Source organism: Hypomesus transpacificus, chromosome 19, assembly GCF_021917145.1.
Source record: "Hypomesus transpacificus isolate Combined female chromosome 19, fHypTra1, whole genome shotgun sequence".
Taxonomy (NCBI): Eukaryota; Metazoa; Chordata; class Actinopteri; order Osmeriformes; family Osmeridae; genus Hypomesus; species Hypomesus transpacificus.
In genome coordinates this window covers 7,815,503-7,839,498 of record NC_061078.1, presented here as the reverse complement: position 1 = coordinate 7,839,498, position 23,996 = coordinate 7,815,503, and the positions used below count along the sequence as shown (strand labels likewise).

The 23,996-nt window shown below is 48.8% G+C and overlaps 4 protein-coding genes across 14 annotated transcripts; all 4 read left to right on the top strand.

Annotated features, from left to right (window-relative positions):
• Window positions 1-412: 412 nt before the first annotated feature.
• On the top strand, window positions 413-8,813 carry LOC124481506 (rho family-interacting cell polarization regulator 2-like). Of its 9 annotated transcripts, XM_047041484.1 has the most exons (17): window positions 414-835; window positions 1,336-2,851; window positions 3,045-3,177; window positions 3,365-3,443; window positions 3,672-3,695; window positions 3,824-3,877; window positions 4,054-4,203; window positions 4,312-4,375; window positions 4,504-4,547; window positions 4,617-4,742; window positions 4,902-5,050; window positions 5,214-5,322; window positions 6,337-7,020; window positions 7,103-7,320; window positions 7,613-7,724; window positions 7,818-8,130; window positions 8,217-8,813. In XM_047041484.1, exons 3-17 carry the CDS (start codon window positions 3,086-3,088, stop codon window positions 8,294-8,296), a joined length of 2,298 nt encoding a protein of 765 aa, XP_046897440.1. In that variant the 5' UTR covers window positions 414-835; window positions 1,336-2,851; window positions 3,045-3,085; the 3' UTR covers window positions 8,297-8,813. The 9 variants fall into 9 exon arrangements, with proteins under 9 accessions (XP_046897434.1, XP_046897432.1, XP_046897433.1 ...); XM_047041478.1 differs by having other exon boundaries at window positions 413-835; window positions 2,771-3,177; XM_047041476.1 differs by having other exon boundaries at window positions 413-835; window positions 1,336-3,177.
• A 541-nt stretch (window positions 8,814-9,354) lies between these two features.
• On the top strand, window positions 9,355-14,577 carry LOC124481507 (transcriptional repressor CTCF-like). 3 transcript variants are annotated; one of them, XM_047041488.1, is made up of 13 exons: window positions 9,355-9,583; window positions 10,631-10,888; window positions 10,982-11,164; window positions 11,276-11,612; window positions 11,715-11,885; window positions 12,028-12,161; window positions 12,260-12,380; window positions 12,488-12,637; window positions 12,753-12,913; window positions 12,996-13,178; window positions 13,277-13,409; window positions 13,502-13,648; window positions 13,814-14,577. In XM_047041488.1, exons 2-13 carry the CDS (start codon window positions 10,640-10,642, stop codon window positions 14,083-14,085), a joined length of 2,241 nt encoding a protein of 746 aa, XP_046897444.1. In that variant the 5' UTR covers window positions 9,355-9,583; window positions 10,631-10,639; the 3' UTR covers window positions 14,086-14,577. The 3 variants fall into 3 exon arrangements, with proteins under 3 accessions (XP_046897444.1, XP_046897441.1, XP_046897443.1); XM_047041485.1 differs by having other exon boundaries at window positions 13,811-14,577; XM_047041487.1 differs by lacking the exon at window positions 9,355-9,583 and adding an exon at window positions 10,359-10,450 and having other exon boundaries at window positions 13,811-14,577.
• A 676-nt stretch (window positions 14,578-15,253) lies between these two features.
• On the top strand, window positions 15,254-20,776 carry LOC124482037 (capping protein, Arp2/3 and myosin-I linker protein 2-like). The gene is made up of 9 exons (XM_047042362.1): window positions 15,254-15,352; window positions 16,087-16,190; window positions 16,348-16,807; window positions 16,881-16,976; window positions 17,075-17,183; window positions 17,281-17,709; window positions 17,986-18,315; window positions 19,145-19,294; window positions 20,766-20,776. Exons 1-9 carry the CDS (start codon window positions 15,254-15,256, stop codon window positions 20,774-20,776), a joined length of 1,788 nt encoding a protein of 595 aa, XP_046898318.1.
• acd (ACD shelterin complex subunit and telomerase recruitment factor) lies at window positions 20,193-23,909 on the top strand. The gene is made up of 13 exons (XM_047042051.1): window positions 20,193-20,338; window positions 20,802-20,919; window positions 21,025-21,149; window positions 21,294-21,384; window positions 21,470-21,549; window positions 21,636-21,680; window positions 21,795-21,832; window positions 21,921-22,051; window positions 22,342-22,405; window positions 22,516-22,863; window positions 22,965-23,413; window positions 23,497-23,573; window positions 23,681-23,909. The coding sequence occupies exons 2-13, from the start codon at window positions 20,818-20,820 to the stop codon at window positions 23,763-23,765; spliced, it is 1,635 nt and encodes a 544-aa protein (XP_046898007.1). The 5' UTR covers window positions 20,193-20,338; window positions 20,802-20,817; the 3' UTR covers window positions 23,766-23,909.
• Window positions 23,910-23,996: the final 87 nt, after the last annotated feature.

Genomic DNA, 23,996 nt, shown 5'->3' with positions numbered 1-23,996 from the left:
GCCGAGATTGCTTGAGAAGGATAGAAAACAGTGAAACAGTTCTATATTTAGAACTAAGGGGCCTCATGCTGGGTTGTCATGGAAACAGCACAGCAAAGAAACTTTGCCATCCTGCTTTATGCTCTGGGGGACGTATTAATCAGAATCATGATGAATAATTTAGTGGTAAGAACTATAACCGCTCACACATAGAGACCCCTCGCCAACACCACTCACAGCACTTACATAACTCCCTCAATGCCGACGTGAGGCGGACAAGGGACTAACAATATGGCTCATCCATGTGTAGACATCACATGTTCCAACATTATTACACATTTTCACCCACCGCTCCACCCTCAAGCCAACCCCGAAGAGAGAGAGCGATTACTTTCTTGATTCTATAGTTTAACACTGGAGTTATTAAGGGCCGCAAGACCTCTTGCTTATGTCCAGAACATAACACTGAGGATGAGTTCTGAGACGTCATCGATGTTTATGAAAAACGCCTGTTCACGTCCCCTCTTGCAAATAACGGGATAAATGCAACAGGAGACAATCTTTTTCCGTTTTAACCCGACTGGCACTCCCCTTTTCCTTTTTCTTGGGGAGGGTTTTTTGTCCATTGGCGTCGCGAGGAGAGGCAGCTGGAGCCGAGGAAGAGAACGACAAAAGAGCGACAGTGTGACATTAGAAAAAAAAAAGAGTTTGGAATCCGTGTCAAGATAAAAGAACATCGCCCAGGGTGAAATAGTATACTTTTTAATCTCTAAAGCGTCGGGACATTGGATGTGAGGTTTCGAGAAGAGTAGTGGCGAAGGAATCATCGGATTTTAGCCATGAAGCCCGCATAACGGTAAAAATCGTTTCCTTTTTAGTTGTTGGATAGGCTACGTTGTTTAACTATTTGAGTGATTGAATTATACAAGCATCAGTGTCTGCCATGTAATCCATGACACCCAATGACTGCAACTAGTTAATCGTTTCTGTGTTGTTCTTTAATAGTTCACATCGTTTTTGGAGGCTACTTCAGAATGTATATGCTATTTGTATCTAGAAGCCTATAGAAGAAGTCCCTTATATAAACTTTAAGGTATATTTGTTTTTGTGTGCAATTGTGCCCCCCCCCCCCCCCCCCCCCCCCATTTTAGAACGATAGAAGAGTCTGTTTGGTTTTGACAGTTAGTACAGTTTGTGCTGTTTGGGTCAGTCTCAGATTGAGTTGTTCTGCGTAGTTGTCCGTCTTTGACTGCTGGCAAATCCCATAATCTCTAATCCAATATGCTTTCACAGATTCACACCAGTGGGTGTCTGTCAATCTGTTCTAAGGTATGTCTTTACCAATGCCCTCTGCAGGAAAGTGCATGGAATGGGCTTTAAAAGAAGACAGGAGAGACACTGAGGCAGTCTCAGGACCCTTCTTATCCAGATGAGATATTGCACATGATTTCATTTAATTAATACATATCATACATCTTGTCCGGTTGCCAAGATAGTTGCTTTTACGCAAGAGATGTCCATAGCTATGATGTTCAACTTGATGGTTATGACATTATCTGACACTATGAGTTGTGTGTGTACATGTCTGTGTATGTCCTGCTCCTCACGCGCTAGCCTGCTGAGTGTGTGGGAACTGCTCTATGGTAATGCTCACAATCTGCTCTTTGTCTTGTAGCGGCCTGCTGAGAGGATTAATATAGCTAATGATCCCATTAGCCACACAGCACCTCAGGATGAAAGGGACAGGGTACATACACAATGTACACAGGGTACATGCACAGGATACACACATAGGTTACCTACAGAGCCCAGGATACATAGGTCTACACAGGATACAGTTGGTCGACCATAAGCACAACTCTCACCCTATCATCATTTCACCTTGACGACCTCAGAATAATCTTCAGGGTCCTTCAGGATTACATTGTTAACTGGACGCCTGGACTAAATGGTGACCAGTCTCCCAGCGTCTCAGCCACACAGTCTTTCAGGCTCCCAGCCTCATAGTTTGGAAGGATTGATCTCCCTGCTGAGTCGTTATTTGGTCAGTGAAGCCTTCAACCCATACACAGAAGATGGGTACAACCCTGTCTGGCCTGTGTTTTGGTTTAACCTCTGATCCAGGTCCTCATGTTATATTAGTAGGACCCTGGTCATGGAGGACACAGTGCTCCTGCATGGCCTCATGGGTGGAGTCCTCCTTCAGGAAGCTTTTTCTGGTTGTGTTTGTCTCGCTGGATTCTCTGGCTTCGTTTTGAAAACTCTGAAAACACACAGGCTTTATAAGGCATGGACAAGTCTGTATGGGGGAAAGAATATCCCTTTTACATGTGCACACATACGCACTCACACACACACACATTTATAGACACACGCACAGATGGTTTTATATTCCTGGACCAAACTCCACAGTAGAATTTCCTGTGTAGAGTCTGCCATGAGACTTCCTGCATTCATGGTTGGGGTGTGGGTGGGGTTTAGTGTGGAAGGCTGTGTTCATTTACTCTAGTCCGATTGTTGTGGCTCGCTCACACATTTGACTTGCTACTCTGATCACAACACATCAGCCTTACAAAGGTGGTGGGGTGGGCGCCACAGTCTTTGTCCTCAGTCTCAAGCAATTGTCTGCTCTCACTCCATATCTCTTTGGTTGGGGCTCATCCAACTGTACTCTGATCTGAGAAGAGGGAAGTAAGCCGGGTAGTACGCGGGGGAGGGGGGGCGGAGGAGCACGGAGGAAGTGAAAGAGATGTGTCCCGTCTAATGACCTCCTCTTCTACTCTGGTTCTAGGAGGTTGAAATGTGTTGAACTACCTCTGTACCCCCCCCCCCCCCTCTCCCCCTAAGTCAAAGCCATTATTCAACACTACAGGTGAGTACACACACATGTTCCTGTAAGATGTGACATCACAAGCCCTCCTCCTCTTCTTCCCTTCCTCACTAACAACTCACTGACCTAATATCATGTCGTGCTAGTGGTCCAGGACACTCAAATGCAGGGTGAAAAGTAGTTATTCTAGTGTAGTAGTGACTCATGGTGCTATGGGTTTCCCTCCTCTGTGCAGCACTCTATGGTCTGAGAGGACACGCCTCCACAGGAAGCAGGATGTTTACAGGGTCCACCAAGAACCCGCCTCCAAAATCACCTCAGCCTGAGAGGCTGGACGAGGTGTATGCTGCCTTACGGAGAGGCCTGCAGTAAGAACAAGCACACACAAACACACACACAAGCACACACATACACAGGCTTCACATATACCCTCTCATGTTAAAACTGCAGCGTTCTCTTCAAAGTTGTTGTGGTTGAAGGGTCATCTGTAGCAAACGAACAGGAAATGTCCATCGTCATGAAAACAGGAAGTGATGTGTTGGTGCTCTGTTGCAGATCTTACTTGCAGGTGCACCAGTTGGAACTGGACAGTCTAGGTCAGCAGATCAGAGAGAGCAAGCGGAATGGACGGCTGGTGAGAGCACAAACACATACACATCATACACACACATACACATCATACACATCATACACACACATACACATCATACACACACACATATACACATCATACACACACACACATACACACACAAATACACATCTACACACCTCCACATTGTGAATGCATTACAATGGGACACAACTGCCATGTGCTGTTATCAGTTACCTTTCCTCTCCCCTCTCCCCTCTATTCTGTCAGGGCTTCCTGTATGAGCTGGACAAGGTGAGTCTCACACCAAGGTCATGTCAGACTGTGTTAAAAATGAAAAACCTATTATTAAACATAATGAAGAACCCAGTCTTAAACATCATGCAGAACGCAGTATTAATAGTTCTGTGTTTGTGTTGCAGCAAGTTAAAGCCATAGAGAGATTCATGCGCCACTTGGAGTTCCATCTCAGCAAGGTATGAAGTCATGTCCCCTCTACCCCTTCCAGTCTGACTCCTCCCATTCTGACAACTGAAGTCTGACTCCTCCCATTCTGAAAGTCCCTGCCTGGCTCCCTGCCTGGCTCCTCCACTGTCTAGACAGTGTTGTCCATCTGAACTGGTCAGTCCCAGTAATTGTTGCTGTGTTTCAGGTGGAGGAGCTGTACGATGCGTACTGTCTGCAGCGAAGGCTCCGTGACGGAGCCAGTAAGATGGTGGCTGCCTTCAACTCTGCCAGCAATAGCAAGGAGGCCCGCGAGAGTCTGAGTGAAGCTACTAGAGGCTACCGGGAGTACACTGAGGTGGGGGGACGTGGGGGGGTACTAGAAGTAGTAGTTGTACACTGAGGTAGGGGTGGGAAGAGAGATAAATGAATAATCGTTCTCATCTCTCACTCTCTCTATCTGCAGCACATGTGTTCTTTGGAGTGTGAGCTAGAAGGCCAGATGGGAGAATTTAATATCAAGATGAAGGGTAAGTCATCTGCTCCTAGTCCAGTCTGGAGGACTGGGATTGGAGTCCTTCAGTTGCTAACACACAGGGTTATGGTTAGTCCCTGTGTGGGTGGCGATTCTGTGTGTAACTGTCCTCTTGTGTTGCAGGTTTGGCTGGTTTTGCACGTTTGTGTGCAGGAGACCAGTATGAGGTGAGAACACCACACACACACACACACACAGCTTTCTCTTGCAGGTTTTGATGGTGTGCATCTTTACAGGTTCTGATGCGTTTTGGCCGCCAACGATGGCGGCTGCGGGGCCGAGTGGAAGTCGGCAGCCGACAGGTGTGGGACAGTGAGGAATATGTGTTCCTGCCCCTCGTCACGGAGATGTTGTCAATCAAGGTGAAAGCTGACTCTAAACAACCTAACACAGACAGCAGGCACTGCTGGGTCATCAATAAACTGATATAGACGACAACTAGTGCTCTGAACAACTAGAATCTGTGCATCTCCTCCCATCTCAATCAGTCTGACTGTGATTGACCTGTTGTGGTTGTTAAGGTGACGGAGCTGAAGAGCTTAGCTAATCATGTGGTGGTGGGAAGCGTGTCCTGCGAGACCCTGGAGCTGTTCTGTCCTTTGCCGCAGACGGTCGCCGTGGATATCAACAACCTGGGAACGGTCAAGTTGAACTTGGAGGTCACCTGGAGGTAACTAACCTGTTCTTTCTCTCTCTATCTAAAATCCCTCTGTCCTACTCGTCTCACTGTTCTCCCTCCATCATTACTTGACTCTCTCTATACCCTCTTTGGTTGATAAAGCACAAACGGTTGATTTGAAGGCTCGCTCTCTGTTTCTCTCTCACTTGCTCAGCCCTTTCGATAAAGATGACCAGACCTCCTCCGCTAGCACTGTCTCCAAGCGGTTCCTGTCCAATCAGAGTCCTCCAGACACACCATCAATGCGGGAGCAGGTGTTTTATGTGAGTCACATGTCGGTAGATTATCCAATGCCTGCTCTGTTGCTGACCAATCTTGCCAGCCCCTCCTCCCCCTAGGTTTATTTTAGGGGGTTCCTACTGGCTTCAGAAGCAGTTGGATACTGAATCAAATGATCTGGTTTAACTGTTTGTTGTTGATAACTACTTCCCACAGTGATTAGTGTGATTTGACTGGCTTGTTCTGTTTCAGCTGCTCCCTGGCTGCTGTTTCTGTAGAGCTAGCAGTGATGTGTGTGACCGTGTTGGAAGGAGTGTGTGTGGAGCATTTAACGGTAGGAGAGATGTGTGCGGCAATCAGAGAGGTGTGTGTGAGGATGCATGTGAGAGGGTGAGTGGCAGTGTGAACAACAGCGTGTATGAGCATAGCTGTGGCCCGTGTAGCTGTCTGTTAGTGGTTGAGTAGTGGTCCAATATCACCCTCCTCTTCCTCAACGAGTTGAAGAGCTGTGCGCAGAGCGGGGCAGCACTCTTCACTGATGGAAATGTTCCGTCGGAACAAGTGGACTGACCATCTCTCGCCACCTCTCTGTGACCTCACCAGAACCACCCTCAAATTCAGACACAAACAGTTGGTGTGTAGGAGTACAAGTGTGGCTGTTCTGGTACAATAAACTGGTTTGGGTATTTATAGAGGGCTGTGTCTGTATTAGAGATGGGGTGTTGTGTCAGTAGGAGAGATGGAGTGCTGTGTAGTTTGTAGTTTTATGACGGGTAAAGCAATGGAGTCTAGTAAACAAGGTTCTGTCCTCCTTAGTTACAGACGCTGATGAAATGAATACCTTTAGCAGGAATAGCTCCTTCATTTCAGTCGGATGGTCTCATCTCTAAGCAGCGAAGCAGAATAAGACCCTTATACCTGTCACTTCAAATTTAGCTTTGATTCAATATTTACTGGATGTTTACTATTACAATTCCAAACACCTACTTTCACATGCGCACTGGCCCCTTTCTTCCCTCCTCTTCCTGTGTCCATGGTTACCATGTTCTTCTCTGTAGTCATTGCTGAAGAGACAGGGAGAGCTGGAGAATGGAACCGTCTGGTCCAACTCCTCAGAATCCTCGGACGACTCGTCCAGCCCCGCCATGGGTCATCAAGCCCACAGGATGATGGCTTCCCACACTCTGCAGACCACACCAACCATACAAATCTCCTTCACCCCTCGCCAATCAAGTTCCTCCAACCCTTCACTCTCCTCCAATCAGGAGGACGAGGTGTGTGACAGCGCGGAAGGGTCTGGAGAGGTGGACTCAGGGAAGTGGGCAATGCCAAACGGAATTTTACAGTGTTCTCGGTCTCTCTGCAACATCAATGAGACTGGAAAAGACTCCACGTTGACTGAAAGGCCATTAGCTCAAACATCTAGCTCATCCTTAACCAGAGAAAAGGCAGGCCAAACACATCCTGAGGCCTCCTGTTTTGTCCTGAAGCCTGAAGCCTTGGACTTGTCTGAGTGTGGGGCCCTAAGTGATCTGGTCCCTGCCTCAGCAATACAGATTGCAATAGATGCTGCAGCTGAATTAGAGGCTGCAGCCAAAGTTGAAGTTGATGTTAAATCTGGGACCAGCAACAGTGCAGTGACAGTGGAGCTAAGGGAAGGGCTATCTCCCAAAGATGACCACCAATCAATTCAATCACAAGAACTGGGAAAGGAATTAAGGCAACCAGAAGACATACTGACAGTAAGTGTGCTTGTGTGTGTGTTCTGTTGTTTACAGTGATAGTTCTGTATTCAGGATGTATTCACTGCTGTTTTCTCCTCAGGGTCGTTCTCACAGTCGCTCCTCCAGTTTCAGTCAAGAGGTTGAGACCGCCCTGGAAAGTTTTGACTTCCTCAACTGCTCTGACATGGATGATGAAGAGGAGGAGGAAAGGGTCCTGGACCAGGAAGCAGAGCAGAGTGAAAACTATTCTGAGAGGTCATTTTCCTTCTCATCCTTTCATCGCCAGACGTCACCCCTCTGTGCACAGTTTAGTTGGGGGTAGGGGATCATATCAATTCAGATAAAAGAATAGGTAATTAGGGCTTGTTTCTCTAGTGTGAACTTATACTGCCACCCAGTGTTAGGGAGGTGAAAAGGCATGTGTATGCAGACCAACAAAATTTAGAGTAAGTGTGAGTAACAAGGAATAAAGTAGTATGACGGCTTCCTGAAATCCCCCTTTGTTTGTATCACAACATGATCTATTTCTGCTGCATTACAGCAGCATCACTGTTTTGTTCTGATCACACTGAGGGGTGTTAAATACCACTGTTTACCCCCATCCACCTAGCAGGTCAGACTGTGATGGTGTGGAGGAGCTGGAGATCTTCATGGAGGCACCTGAAGGATTTCGGAACTGTGACTGTTCCCCTATAGAGGATGACTGTAGTTCCCCAACACAGGTAACGACCATCGCCATGGAAGTGAAGTCACTGAGCTCTGACAGGCCTGCCTTTCAAGGTGATGATAACAGCTGTGTGGTACCTTCACTACAGGTAGACTACACAGAGCACCTGAAGGCCTCCATCCAGGAGGAGCCAAAGGAAGAAAACCAGAGTGAAGAGAACGGTCACGAGGAGGAGGATGGGAAGGAGGTGAACCATAAGGACAGAGATGATGAAAAGGAGGTCGAGGAGGAGCCGGAGCAAGAGCCAGGGGAGGAATGTCAACAAAAGTCTGGAGAGGCAGTGGAGGAGGAACAGAAAGAGGAGGGGGCACAGGAAGAGGAGAAAGAGCAGAAGGAGAAAATGCAGGAACAGGAAGAGGAAATGCAGGAAGGAAAGGAGGAGGAGCACCTGACAAAGCTTGGTGAGAGGGCTGGAGCACTATGCAGACAGTGAGAGGTTATAGTGTCTTACAACAAACGGTTAGCTAACATCTGTTTGTGCCCCTAGCAGGTGAGGAGGCATCCTGTGACGAAGAGACACAACCGTCTACTTCCACCCATCTTGCCACTACTGCCCTGCAACCATAGAGATTTCAGAGCCCATCCACCCACCCCCAAGCGGTTCACACCACTGGTCACATCCAGGTCATTCCACTACCAGCTCAGACAAGCGATATCTATCTTGCAGGTGGAGATCGTGCTTAATCTGATACATGGCCTTTCATCCCCCACCTGCGGCTGACAATCCTGATCCAAAGTTAAAACATGCACACACACATGCATTTATGTACACAAACATTTACACACAAACCCAACAGTGGAACCAGACTTGTCTGTCTACAGAAACTCTTCAGAAAGTGCCTGGACTGATGATATAGAAAGATTGTACAGTATATCATTAAATACATGAATGAAATGACTTTTTAAGACAACCAGAGAGAATTGTGAGCTCTCAAGAGTTTTCATACAGTGTTTATTTTCGGATTGACTAACAGATGGTCCATCATAAAATAGCTATATACTGTTTCATATTACGAAATGTTGGCCTATGTCATGCTTCCTGTTCTCATATGTTCAGTTTTGATTATAAAACCATATTGATTAACTTGTTATGTATATCATTTCTATTAAAAACAAGAACATACTGGATAAAATAACCTAACACATGCGAAGAGATAAAATAAGTGTAGTGTACCAACCATTCAGTAATAGAAACGATACAACGCGTTTACTGCAAGAATTCACACATGATGCATTGTGTATCTGTGGGGAGTATGTAGCATAAGATGATAGCACCTTGCACAGTAATAACACAGAATCCAAGGCTGGCATGAGACCATGGCCAACAGCACTCATAGCAGACTTTTGTCACGGAACAACAGGAAGTGCGTGAGTGCGTTCGTATAGTTGGGAAGGGAAGGGAGGTTCCAGTTTAATGAATATTAAATCATTATAATCGGAAATATAACCATCGCGAATATTTTATATGTTATATACACAAAAATGTTCCCGTATTGAATATAAAAAAAATTGTGACGCAAGATATGTGGAGAAAGACATTTGTCGTAGGCTACAGAACAGCTGTTCAGTACAGACACCACGCCCACAAGCGCTTAAATTCAAAAGTGGCGCGTAGACAGCCAAACCTCACAACTGCCGTGAGCCCCCTCCCTCTGTTCCCGTCAGGCCCCTGCATGCGCATGCACGGTTGTCTACTCTGGGCCACCATTTTGTGAAAGGCCAACTCTCCCAAAGCGGGAGAGGATTATTAACGACGCTGCGCAAGGGCACGCTTCCATACCGTCGGCAGAAGAAGACCATTCAAGCACCGAGCTCTCCCCCTAATTTAACGGGAAAACAAAAACTGCAAAGCAGGTAAAATGACGAATTTCCCTTGAGAAGGGGGGCATTTTTGTAGGAGCTATCGTCGGCCTCTAGGTGTCACGGTGGGGCTCGCGTCCAGGCGACTGGCGGGGGGTGTTTGTCTCCCTCTATCGTTATTGAAAATTCACTAAAACGTATAACCCAGAAGTTGGAGATTATTTACCATTTTATAGTATTTTAGGACAGATATGACTAGTTATTTCGCTATGGATGGCAATAATAATGGCCGAATGTTTCGGGGGATTGTTTAGGCCAGGCGTCCATCTTCTCGTGCCCTTTGTTTCCTCTTTTGAGATGAGAAACCGCGTCTCCGGGTTCTAGAAAGAAAGCGCAACATTTCGAGTTCAGTCTCGATACACTGTACAATCTCACTCGATACATTATATCAACTGTAACTATAACTTTTCCAGATGTTAAAAGACTTGCTTTGAAAAGAAATAATCTAAACCCTGCCTTTCTAAGTGTTAAATTGTTATGCTACATAATTTAGTTTTTACAGACGAACTTTCAGTTTGAACAATCCGTACATGTATCTATATTCAATGTGGCAGAATTCTGAAAACATAATAATCGCTACCTACTCAGTGTCTAAGTTAGCTTGGTAACTGTAACGTTTTACAATGGCTCCCAAGAGTAAACACGGAAGGAGGTCTCGGAATCATGTTAATGCGAAGCCCCAGCGTATCTTGCGTTAAAATGCTAACGCTACTTCATTCCGAGCGACAGCTTTCACAAAATATTGAGTCTTGTGGCAAATGCAAGTTGTAGCTTCGTTGCTGACACCCTAGCGCCCACACACACACACCGCTGATAATAGAACTTGCGTTGTGGGTGAGAGCTCCCTCTATAAACCACAAGGTAACGTTACAAACACAAAACTGGGTTTCGTGCGGGGTTAGAGTTGGGGTGGCAGTAGACGCTGTTCCACACTAATGATGTGGGTAGGGGGCTGGATGAGTTTTTCTGACCTGCTGGCTCATCTCTCTACAACAACCCACCTCCTCTAGATGTGGAGATTAACTATTCTGTTTCTCACAGGTGGCATCCATGGAGGGTGAGGTTGTTTCCATGGAAACCACCCAGGCCCTACTTGGGGAGGCAGATAAGGATCTTTCTGAGGCAGGCGGGGCAGAGCTGATAGAGGGGGTTGTCCAGGAGGAGGTGGGGGGCAACATGGAGATGATGGTGATGGATGCTCTCGACCCCACCCTGCTGCAGATGAAGACGGAGGTCCTGGAGGGGAGTGGTACAGTGACAGTCACCGGGGGTGAGGATGGCCAGATCATCACACTACAGGTCAGTATCACGTGTGGGTCAGGGGTTGGGCTGAACCATGGCTTAAGCAGGGTCGAACAGGGCTGTTGAACAATGTTATTGCCATGGCTGCAGGTGGTAAACATGGAGGAGCAGGCGGGTGCGGCGCTGGGCCTCGGACAGCTGCAGCTGGTGCAGGTGCCCGTCACCTCCGCAACCGTGGAGGAGCTTCAAGCTAGCTTTGTGGACGCCCAGGCTAGCAGCAAGGAGGCGGAGCCTATGATCTGCCACACTCTCCCCCTCCCCGAGGGCTTCCAGGTCAGACCGAGATGCTGTTGACACACGCAGTACATAACGCAGTAATGGGGTAGTCCCGTTTCTGTTAGGTGGAAGTGAGCCCCCTCGAGCCTGACCCTCTGTGTGTTCTAGGTGGTGAAGGTTGGAGCCAATGGGGAGGTGGAGACAGTGGAGCAGGAGGAGCTCCAGGCTGCTGAGGAGCTCCAGGGGGAGGAGGAGCCAGCCGAGCCCCAGCAGGAGGACTCTGCCTGGGCCAAAGACCCAGACTACCAGCCCCCTACCGGCGGCCTCCGGAAGGGGAAGAAGGGCAAGAAGAGTCGTCTGCGCTACGGAGAGGGTGAACGTGACATGGACGTGTCTGTGTACGACTTTGAAGAGGAGCAGCAGGAGGGCCTGCTGTCAGAGGTCAATGCTGAGAAGGTGGTGGGCAACATGAAGCCCCCCAAACCCACCAAGATCAAGAAGAAGGGTGTGTTTACATGTGCTAAGATACATCCTACTGTTGGCCTAGTCGCCCTGTGATGGTTTGAAGATTGCTGCTGTGCTAACCCCTCCGTGCATGTTCCTCCAGGGGTGAAGAAAACGTTCCAGTGCGAGCTGTGCAGCTACACCTGCCCTCGCCGCTCCAACCTGGACCGCCACATGAAGAGCCACACGGACGAGAGGCCACACAAGTGTCACCTGTGTGGGCGTGCCTTCAGGACAGTGACGCTGCTGAGGAACCACCTCAACACACACACAGGTACACAAGCACCCATACACCCATATGTGTGGCTTGCCAGCCATCTTGTCTGGTCAGCCCTTGCAGAAGAGCTTTCTTTCCTATGCTAGTCTTGACCGAAGCTATGTGAAAACTCAGCACTAACTAACTGTGTCCTTCTCAGGCACCCGTCCTCATAAATGCCAAGACTGTGACATGGCGTTTGTGACCAGCGGAGAGCTGGTGCGTCATCGGCGCTACAAACACACCCACGAGAAGCCTTTCAAGTGCTCCATGTGTGACTACGCCAGTGTGGAGGTGGGTACACACACCTGGGTCTCCCAGGAGACCTGACAGATTGTCCTATTTGTGTTCCTGGAACTTGCCGGAAGTTCTAACGGGTGTGTGTTGTCCAGGTCAGTAAGCTGAAGAGGCACATCCGTTCTCACACAGGAGAGAGACCCTTCCAGTGCAGCCTGTGCAGCTATGCTAGCAGAGACACGTACAAGCTGAAACGGCACATGAGGACACACTCAGGTTGGTCTCACACACACACACACACAGTTGCATGAGCACACAAACACCCCCCAGAGATGAACATGTTCTTATTTTACACTCTCTAACCCTAACCCCCCTCCATGCAGGTGAGAAGCCCTATGAGTGCTACATCTGCCACGCCCGCTTCACCCAGAGTGGCACCATGAAGATGCACATCCTGCAGAAACACACAGAGAACGTGGCCAAGTTTCACTGCCCACACTGTGACACTGTCATCGCCCGCAAGAGTGACCTGGGTGAGACATGTGGGCTTTTCCACCCCCACACACACACAACCCTACTTTGTCACCTCCAGAAAGCCAGATGCATTGGTTAATCGGTTTGGTTTGTGTGTGTGTTTGTACACTGCAGGTGTGCATCTGAGGAAGCAGCATTCCTTCATTGAACAAGGCAGGAAGTGTCGCTACTGTGACTCTACGTTCCACGAACGCTACGCCCTCATCCAGCACCAGAAGTCTCACAAAAATGAGAAACGTTTCAAGTGTGAACAGTGTGACTACTGCTGCAGACAGGTGTGTGGGGGTGTGTGTGGGGGGCATGGCTGCCCATCTGGTTGTCGAACATGTTCGCTGAGGGTTCTGTTTGACCCTGCAGGAGCGTCACATGATCATGCACAGACGCACCCACACGGGTGAGAAGCCGTACGCCTGCAGCCAGTGTGAGAAGACCTTCAGACAGAAGCAGCTGCTGGACATGCACTTCAAACGCTACCACGACCCCAACTTCATCCCCACCGCCTTCGTCTGCAGCAAGTGTGCCAAGACGTTCACACGCAGGGTAAGTGGATGACTATTACATTTCGACTTCCCCTGACCATGGTGGAGATGGGCGAGGTCCTGGTCTCAGTGCTCTGATGTCCGTGCTACACCCCACAGAACACGATGCTGCGCCACGCTGAGACCTGTAATGGCCAGGACGTGTCTGACGAGAACGGGACTCCTCCCAAGAGGGGCCGGCGGGGGAGGAAGAGGAAGATGCGCAGCAGGAGGGACGACGATGATGACACTGGTGAGAACCAATCAGATTCAGCTGATGACTTGGCACACGTGCGTCTGTGAGGGGTGCTCTGAGTGTCGATCTGTGATCCCGTCCACCTGTAGAGCCTGAGCTGGATGACATGGATGAGGAGGAGCTTCTGGCTGAGATGGAGGTGGAGCAGGCCCCGCCTGTGGTCCCTGTCCCGGCCCCCGTGGGGCCTCCAGCCAAGAGGAAACGGGGACGCCCTCCCAAAGCCAAACCTGCCCCACGTAAGTTCACCGAGCGGGGAGGCCAGGGTTGGTTTATGTACACCAGTTGGTTAGATATGTTACTTTGAGCAGAGGGGGGGGGGAGAGGCTTGTGTCAGAGTTGGGCCGTAGAAGGGTTCTCTTGGCACGCTCACAGACTGTGTGGCATTTTGTGGCTCGCAGCAGCCGTCATCTGTGTGGAGGAGAACGTGGAGGAGAACGTGGCAGACGCGGCGGAGGACGTCGTAGTGAAGAAGGAGCTGGGAGCTGAGCAGTCGGACCAGCTGCAGGAGGAGACTGGGACGGAGGAGGTGGAACCTACTGAAGGGGGTGTGGCTATCCAGGTAGAGGAGGTCCAGGGGGCGGAGCCAGCTCAGGAAGTCCAGCTGTCTGTTACAGATGCTCCGCCCAACGGGGATCTCACTCCTGAGATGATCCTGAGTATGATGGACCGGTGATGGATGCCAGGTCAGGAGGCCTGTCCAGGCTAGCGCTCACACTGACCACTGTCCCCCCTCTGTCTTCTCACATGTAGAACCATGCTCAGAACTTACAGACAGGCAGCCCCCCCACACACACACACACCCTGAAACCCAACACCACACACTCAGCCTTGTTGTAAGCTGAAAGCCCCCTGATGTTGATGATCATGCCTGGGAAATGAAATACATTTTCAGTCCATTCTATTTTTTTAAAGTTTCTTAACTGATGTGTGCTAAGGGGTGGGGGGTGAGGGGTGGGGACTGCCGAGATGCTGATGATGTCATAGAAGACCAGGGCTCATTCCGCTGTTGAACATGTTTTATCTTTCTGTTTCCCCCCCCACTCCCATCTCCACAAGTATGTAATCATGTGCTCTCGCTATGTTAGTTAGAGGGGTAGGTGGGATCACTCTGAAATATCCTGCTTTAACAAAATATTATGCTGTTTTAAAATGAAACAAAATATTATGCTCTTGTTATTGCTTTTAGAATTAATTTGTTTTTTGGGGGGGTTGATGCTTTTATTATTTTTGTTTTATACCATGATATGGGGGTGGGGGGGGGGTGTATGGAAGTCATGAGTTGATGGGTCTTGGGAGGGGCAGGAGACTGTATGACTGTACAGCCAATAAAAAGATCAACCAATTTTTCTCTTGATTCTTAATGTCATGCCAGAGTTTTACCTTGGGTTTGTTATGGTGAAATGCATCTACACATGTAACACAATGAGGACCCTAGTTGAGGGTAACGTTAGTAACAATGGGATTTTAAAGCCAAATCTACCCTGGTTCATTCCTACATGGAGAGACAAAGAAAAATGTCTGCATTAAAAAAAATCTCATCTGCATACAAAATTAATTATTTATGTTTATCAGGCATGGTTTTTGTGCCATTTAGAGTGCCTCAGATCTGACATGGCTGTGGACATCTCCAGGTCTGCTTCACTGTCCCTCTGCTCTCCTTCCACTCAACGTCTCCTCACTGGCTCAGAGAGGAGGGGTGGGCAAGGCCCCCTATTGTATCTGTCAGTCTAGCCACCCTGGCCCCGCCCACCTCAGCAGCGGCATTAGATACTGCTGCTGGTGCTCTTAGCAACGGTGCCTCGGCAACAGAGCCACGGCAACGGAGTGCCGTGTCTCCCCTTATGGAGCTGCCATTGGGCGGGCCGGTGCTGAGGCATTACACCCGCAGTCGACCACGACCACACCGACAGAACCAGCACCACCGGCCCAGCAGGACACAGGTATGGGGGGAGGGGGTGGTGTGTGAGGAGGCATTATGAAAGAGGGGGAGAGCTGAGGGGAGAGGCAGGGGGAAGGGAGGGATGGAAAGAGAAGATATGCTTGAATAACTCAAGCAAACAGCTGCTAGTGTGTAAAATGGATGGATGAATTATTTTGGGGTGTAGATGGATTGTGTGTGTGTGCCAGTGCTTTATGTTGCTCAAACGTGCTGGTGGGCTTTTTCTCCGTCGGGGGTGTGTGTGCGTGACTGTGTGTGTGTGCCTGTGTGTGTGTGTTATTGTGTGTATGTGTGTGTGAACACAGCTATTGTATCAGCCCTGTGCATGTCCATTGTGAGCTCCGCTGAGCTGGACCAAGCAGCTGTCTCAGGTGGAGACTGAAACTCCATCTGCTTTCCTCTATCCCGCCCAGCGACAGCACATGACATCATCACACCATAATGATGTTCTGAGTCAATCAATTGCTCTTGGATATGACTGTTTGAACCACACTGTTGATTTAAATACAAGGATCAAATAACCTGAACATTGCTCATGTGGGAGTAAATACTAGAGAGTGGTGTGAGGGGCGTTTGCCTTCGTGAGGTGAGAACATGATGTAATAGAGGCTGGTGCCGAGGAGGAAGTTGATAGTACCAGCAGCTCCTATCAGCCACACATCATGACCAATCAGCTTTCCACTGGAGCAGTAGCACCTGTTAACAAACATCCAACGTGTGTGTGTGTGTTTACAGGACCCAGTTGTAGACAGTGAGAATGAGGCTCCAGAGCTGAATGGGAGGGTGGACGAGGGAGTTGAGGAGTTTTTCACAAAGAGACTCCTCCCTGCCGACACCCTGTGAGTATCTAATCACAACATAGACATGTTGACGCTCGATGCACCTCACCAACATCCCCGTGATAAAGCTTGTCTAGATGCTGACTGCTAATGAGTACGTAGCTCAGGGCTTTGTCTGTTTAACCAGACGACACCTGTGTGCCGCTCTGCTCCTCAGAAAACAGCAGGATGAAGAAGTGCAGGTGGTTGAGCCAGAAGTGGCTCCAGCCAGTGCTGCCCCCTGCCCCGCCCCCTCCAGGACCCTCAGGAAGAAGCTGGGCGAGTTCTTTACCCTGAGAAAAAGGCGCGGCTTAAAGTCAGAAACAAGTCAGGAGGGGCGGACAAAAAAAACATCCATCGCAGATCTTATTCGGCCCCTCAGGGATGCTGCAAGGGCCGAGAAGGACAAACTGAAGGAACATGACAAAGACAAAGAGCGGGAGAAAGAGAAGGAAAGTGACGTCGCTGTCATTGGAGAATCAGTTGCCGTGGTGACGGAGTCCTCTGGCCCCACCCCTCTGCGGGGGGAGGCTCAACCCCGCCGGGTGATGAGGGAGGGGAAGTCCCAGTCTCTCATTCTGCTGTCCGGCTCCACAGCAACCAGTGCTGGGGGAGCCAGAAACACCACACATGGGAAGGTGAGGGTGACCCCTGCCGTCTGTTCACCTTTGACCTCTGACCACTGTAACTGTTTCTCATTGTCTGTTTCAGAAACACTCCAGCGAGGGCCAGCACAGCTTTGAACAGAAGCTGCATCTCATGCTGCAACGCATTGGTGTGTCCAAAGCCCCACCAGAAGAGACGCAGGTATGTGGTTGTGGGTGTGTACACATGTATGAGTGCTTGTGAATTGACATACTTGTGAGGAAGGAGAAGAGGACTAAATCTATGGGATGGTTAAACAGAGTCAGGAGGGGGAGATGAAGAAGGCAGAATCTGAGGGCACCATCATTGACAACAAACCTGATCCAACATCAGCTTTCATGAAACCTCGGACAATGTCCACCTCCTCAGGTAACACGGCCACACACGCACATACGTGCGTGCACAAACACACACACACACAGATCTTTTCATGTTAGTTACTTGAACTTTCTCACTCTCTTTCCAGACACAAGACGGCCGATCAGACTCAGTGCCTCAGCCCATGAGGCTGCAGGAAAACCGGCTCTGCCTCCAAAGCCCCTCATTAAGTCTGGCTCAGGCCCTGCCCACACCAGTGGGCGCAACACCCCTGAGAATGAGCTGACTCAGATACAGGAAGGAGAGACGTCTCCACCTGCACCCAGCCCACACGGAGCTACTGCCACCCACTTTGAAACCATCTCCCCCACATCGTCATGTGACCCTTCCATCTCTAACAGCACTGCTGCTCCCATCCCTACTGGATCTCCCACCCCCTGCCCGACCTCTGACCAGACTAACTCTATCACCCCCATTCTCGACCAGACTAACTCTATCACCCCCATTCTCGACAAGACTAATTCCGTCACCCCCACCCCTGACCAGACTAACGCTGTCACCCCCACCCCCGACCAGAGTAACTCTGTCACCCCCACCCCCGACCAGACTAACTCCATCACCCCCATCCCCGACCAGACTAACTCCATCACCCCCACCCCTGACCAGACTAACTCCATCACCCCCACCCCTGACAAGACTAACTCCATCACCCCAGACCAGCCTAATTCTTCTTCTCCAGATGAAACTAACACCATCTCCCCCACCCCTTATGAGACTAGCTCCGTCACCCCCACCCCTGACCAGACTAACTCTATCACCCCCACCCCCAACCAGACTATTTCCTCCTCCCCAGACCAGACTAACTCTATCACCCCCAGCCCTGAAAAGACTAACTCCTCCTCCCCAGACCAGACTAAATCCATCACCCCCACCCCCGACCAGCCGAACTCTTCCTCCCCAGATGAAACTAACACCATCACCCCTACCCCTGATGAGACTAACTCCACCACCCCCACTCCTAACCAGACTAACTGCTCCTCCTCAGACGAGGCTAACTCTATTACCCTCACCCCCGACCAGCCTAACTCCTCCACCCCAGTTCAGATTTATTCCTCCTCCCCAGACCAGACTGACTCTGTCACCCCCACCCCTGACCTGCCTAATCCGGGCCCCACCACCACACGTGGGTCCACATCCATGACCCCCACTGCCCACTCTTTCCCTGACACACCCAGATCCACTTTTTCTTCTGCAGCGTGTCTCTCCTACTCCCCTGACCTTACTGATATTGCTCCTACTGCCAGTATCAGTGCCTCTCTCACCGAAACAACTACAGACCCCACAAACTCCTCCCCTAAACTCTCCTCAACTAATTCAGTTCCTGTACCCACTAAACCTGACCCTGTTCCTGACACATCAATGACCAACACTACCAGCCCTACTACCACTAACACAACTGATGGTGCTTCCAGCCCCCCACCCAGCCTCCCTGGCTCTGTGGTCCCTCTCCTCTCCAACACCCCCAACATAATACCCCCCTCCACCTCTACACAATCAGCTGTTGTTTCTGATTCTGCCACTAATGTCCTAAACTCCTCCATCTCAGCTGCTACCAACTTCTCAAGTCATCTTTCTACTTCCACCCTAACTAATCTGACTACTCCAACCCTCTCTGATGCTATTCACTGTACTAACTCCTCTAAAACCACCACCAACTCTGCTGTTCTCACTACCGCCACTTTGCCTGTCACAACAACCCCTCCGCCCACTCCTACCAGTGTCTCCAGCAGTCCAGACCCTATTGTGGCAGCCGACCCCTCCCCAGCCAGCCTCTCCTCAGCCAGCCCTCTATGTGAGGAGGAACCAAGTTCACAGCCTGCCATGAAGATATCCATGAGTGAGGGCTTAGGCGAGTCCATGCGATAACAACAACAAAAATCTTCTTGGTGTGTGTGTGTGTGTGTGTGTGACAACAAGGACAGGGAATACATCTTTCCACTCCTCTCCAACAGAAGAGAAGCCTGAAAAGAACGGAAGCGATGAAAGCCAGATGGATGAAGATGACAAGAAGGACACAGAGAAAGTCAAAGTAAATAAGTCAGTGGATGACAGCATTGGAAGGATAGAAGTGAGTAAAGAGGAGGACCTGAAAAGAGTAGATGGTACCATTAGGCAGGGCCATGAAATAGAAGAGAACCAGCTAAAAGAAAGAGTAAAAACCCAAGAGGAGAATGGAGATAAACAGGTAGGAGAGACTTTAGAGGTAACCGAATTCAATGAGCAGCAGAAAATGATGGGACCAACTACTGTGACAGGGGCAGGAGATACCACAGTACAAGGAGGGAGGGGGAGTCTATGGAATTGAGTACAGGGACCACATCACAGCAGCACATTAGAGGGTGGATCAGCTGACCAAAGAACTGAGACCCCCTCCAAGTAACATTAATGGACTGATCCAGCACAGTGTCTTTTTTGTACGTATGTTTTATCTTTGCATTGCACGTATGATTATGTAAGACAACTACTGTGGTGAAATATGTTTACAATAGATGGTTATGAGACACATACAAGTTTACTTATGATTATTAAATGTAATACTGAATCTGTCATTCGTTGTCTGTTTCCTGTCTCTGCTGCGCCTAATGTCTGGGGAAGGACCTAAGCCAAAGTTAATTGGGGAGGACAGTAACATTGCACAGGAGATTGAGTTCTCCATATCATCCTACCTTTGCGTTTCACTCAAATGAAAAGACGACCTCTGGCGGCTGTCTTGTCAGTCTGTTCAAGCGGACTGTCAGTGCACTTGTATCGACGTCAAAAACTATGTAGAACATGGTATCAGCATACTTGCTGATTTAGCTGATTTTGAATATATGTAGGCCTATCTATTGAAGTCTAGATTTCACTGAAAATAATACAATAACAGCCTCGCACTGGATAAGAGCGTCTGCTAAATGACCAAATGTAGTGACAATATGTATTATCTCTGCAATGTGAATGCAGTGGGAACCATATATATAAGTGGTTCCCAACGGAATGAAAACAAAGTAACACCTCCCCGCTGAACCCGCGGAAGTATGAACAAAACATTAGGCTGTCTTTACTATTCCTTAAATACTAGTACTGTGTGTTGGTAAAGTTCTCCAAAACCCACCTAGGCTATTATCTCACCGTTTCCTACACATTATAAGAATTATCTACAGGCGGTAAGTTTTTAAATTATCAGTCAGTCTCTCCTCATTTTTTGATTAGAGCTCTTGCAAGCGGTCTCCTGTCTTACTAGCTGTCTTATTAAACGGCAATTTTCGAAACAGATACTTCGAATCATTTGATAATATACTATGATTGCATACAACAATTGCTGTCCAGTACAAATATAGAGTTGTAGCGACTCTGTGTGTATCATATTGCTCTCTGGGGTTCTGCTTCCAAAGCAATCCTCTGAAAATACCTGTAATGTTTTGTTAATCTGGTCAAGTCCCACACACTTTTTGAAACGGCAAATCAGTTCCCCATAACACCCCCCAGACACACATACACACACAGATATGTAACGGCTGCATCCTTTCCCAAACAAATCTGTCCCACCCACATATGAAAACAAACTCATGTCCCTGATATTGTGTAATCTAGAGATTAACTGAATACATGTACCCACTGTCGTTGCAGGTGCAGAGGTGTGGCCATGTCGCGTGGCAGGAGAGCGCAGCTTGCACCCTGGATAGAGCATACCATCCTCAACTATGGCACCAAGGAGAACGGACGCTTATGGGCACATGTTGTTGGGGTAATGTTATTACTCAGACATCATCAGCAAATATTTACTCATATTGGTTGCCTGTGCTGTTGTTCTACAGTCTAATAAGAAGAGCCTCATGTCTAATGTGGGAAGGTGGGCCAGATGACCGAATCCCAGGCCCAGGATGTTGCCGTGCCGACCATGGTGCTGTTCCTCTCTGATGGTGTGGTGCAGATTCCTGCCCTGCTCAGGCAGCAGGCATGGGACACACTGCAGGAGTGAGTCCCCCTGCAGAGGGCAACATGGAGGAGCATGAGTGAAATGCTTTCTTTAACCTTTCCCAGCCAGATTTGAGACAGTACTGCCATCAATACACAGTGACAGTATGTGTGCAGTGAGTTTCTTTCCATGTTCCTTGGCAGGCAGGAGGAGAGGGAGTGTTTGTCCAGTCTCTCTAACTGCACTGTCTGTGTAGTGTCATACAGTCTGCAGTTCCATAGGGCCCATGTAAAGGTATGCTAATATCTTAACGTATAGAGAAAGAACTGTGAATATGACTCAATAATAACTTGTTATTGTTATGTTTCCTTAACTCAAGACAAAGTGCAGATTCTTCCTGTGGATTGATGAACTGATCACTACAGCGTATGGAGCTCCTAAAGACAGTCCCCCTTGTTGGTGAGGGAATGTTGGACACAAACACACCACACTGATGCATTATTTATACCCAGCTAACACAGAAGCTCTCTTGACTCTGGTTTCAGCACAACACTCCCCTCGGTCCAACAGCAGATTTATGACACCTGGAGGTAAGTGCCCCCCTCCCCTGCTATGACCGGGGTGTCTGGGGCTTTCTCGCTTCGCTTGCTGATGTGTCAGAGCATTGAGATATTGTAATTATGCTGTTTTTCCTTCCTCCTTAGGTCCCTCTCTAACCAAGATTCTGTCCACACCGAGAATGGTACAAGACTCTTCAGAGATTCAATATATGTGTTGATGTCTGTAACATGTCTGTCATGTGTCCAGTAACATGTCTGTCCCGTGTCCAGTGTTCAGCCTGTCGGAGCTGCTGGGGGAGTGGAAGGACGAGCGTAGGGAGCAGCTCCTGCAGGAGGTGGGGCAGCTGCTGAAGGTGCGGTCCAGCCCCTCTGGCTGGGCTGCAGACAGGCTGACATACCAGGTGGGTCTGGAGCTACACCACTAGTGTGCTAGAGTAACAGCCTGGGATTGCTCTCTAAGCTCATTCACGTGGCTGGGGGAGCTATTATAAAATACACCTGAGCTGACCAAACAGGAGTAGAGGACTCAGGGGACATATTGACATACTTCTGTATTACTGCCCTAACTAAGTGGTACCTTGTATGCCCATACATTTGTGGTTGTTACTAAACTATTAAAAAAAAACATATGTTTGCATATATTATATATTTGCATGTATATATGTGTGTGCTGAGCAAGTGTTTGTTGCAGGAGGAAGAAGTGTTCTGTGTCCCTGTTTCACATCTTCTCATCCCACAGGAGCTGCATCTCTCAGGTAACACCTGCTCACTCACAATTTAGAACACACACACTAGAACACGTGTACACTATACGCACTCACACCTGCACCTGCTTGTTTTTTGAGCTAATGTGTGTTGTTCTCAGATGAAGGCAGTTGTACCCAGAGTGGACTAGTCCCGCCTTCTGAAGACGTTGCCTTGAATGCTTCCCGGCATGGAGAGACTGTTCGACCAATCACAGATCAGTGTAACAGGCTGGCAGAAATGCCAGCCCCTCTTGAGAGAATAGACTCTGGCCATGAGGTCACACTTCCAAGTTATGAGATCATACTTTCTGGTCCTGAGATTACACTTCCTGTCCATGGAACCACTCATTCTAGTGAGTGTCTCGGAGGGGAAGGGGCTCAAGCCGGAGGGAAAGACATCAGGGACAACCCGTGGGACATGTTTGCTCCTGCTGAACAGATGCTCAGAACCTCCTCCTCATCTGATTGTATGTTCCTAAACCTCTTCACACACAAAGTCAAATAGAAAAATATAGTTGTGATGCGGAAAGCTTGATATGTAAACTAGCTCTCATTGGTTCTTTCTCAGTATCTATGGCCTCAGAGCTCCGAGAGGAGAGTCTGTCTCTGCTTGAACCCCCTTTGGTCCCGCCAGCACCCGTCCCCATGGCAACCAGCACCCAGGTGCCCTCCCAGAAGTCAGGGGTCAGCCAGAAGTCAGAGGATCGTTCACTTCCTCCATACCAGAGACCTTGCCCCTCATACAACCTAGCCCCCTCTTGCCACTCTCCCTGCATCCAAGCCCCCAACCCTCCACTCCAGCCCCATCCCTTTGAGCAGGAAAGGGTGGGGTGGGTAAAAAGGAGGCACAGGAAGAACACGAATGAGCTCCTCACAGCTGCTCCTCTGGAGGAAGAGGCAGAGCAGCAGGTCATCAGCCCACCCTCCTGGCTGTTTGAGTCTCTATTGGTTCCCAGAAGCAGGGGGGAGGGGCCTGGCTGTAAGCCATCAGCAGGACCAGAGGATAGACACACTAACGTAAGGCTGACGGGCTGCAGGAATGTACATTCATAGTCCAGGTGATGGAATGACCAAGATAATATCCCTTTATCCCTTCTCAGGTTCACAGTGATGGCACTTTGTTCTTGTACTCCTACCAGCCATCAGATAAGCTCCGCCAGGATCTCTACCAACTTAAGTAAGTGGTAACATTTTTGTGAGTATCTGGGTGCTTGCTAAAGAAAAAGAGTGAATATGTATATAATTGTTGCTAAGATCTGTGTGTTGGTTTGTTTTATTTTCTAGAGTTCCAGACAGCTTGTTAGACTGGGCAGTCAAGTACCTTCTTCCTGCCAAGCAGACAGACGTTGCCAAGGCTACACAGCAGTGAACTGAGCCTTCATCAGCTAGTTACAGTTCTCCTACTCTCAGGCTGCTACATTCTATGTTGTGTTTACTCAACCTTTTGTTTCTTTGAAAAAAGTTGTATTTAATACATTTTGTAAAGCAGTTTATGCACATTAAAGTTTTAATATGGCAGTTCTTTTTTATTTAAATTTCAAACGATAGAAACATAATTTCTATTGAAATATTTGTATTTTGAGACAAAGGTCCATTCAGC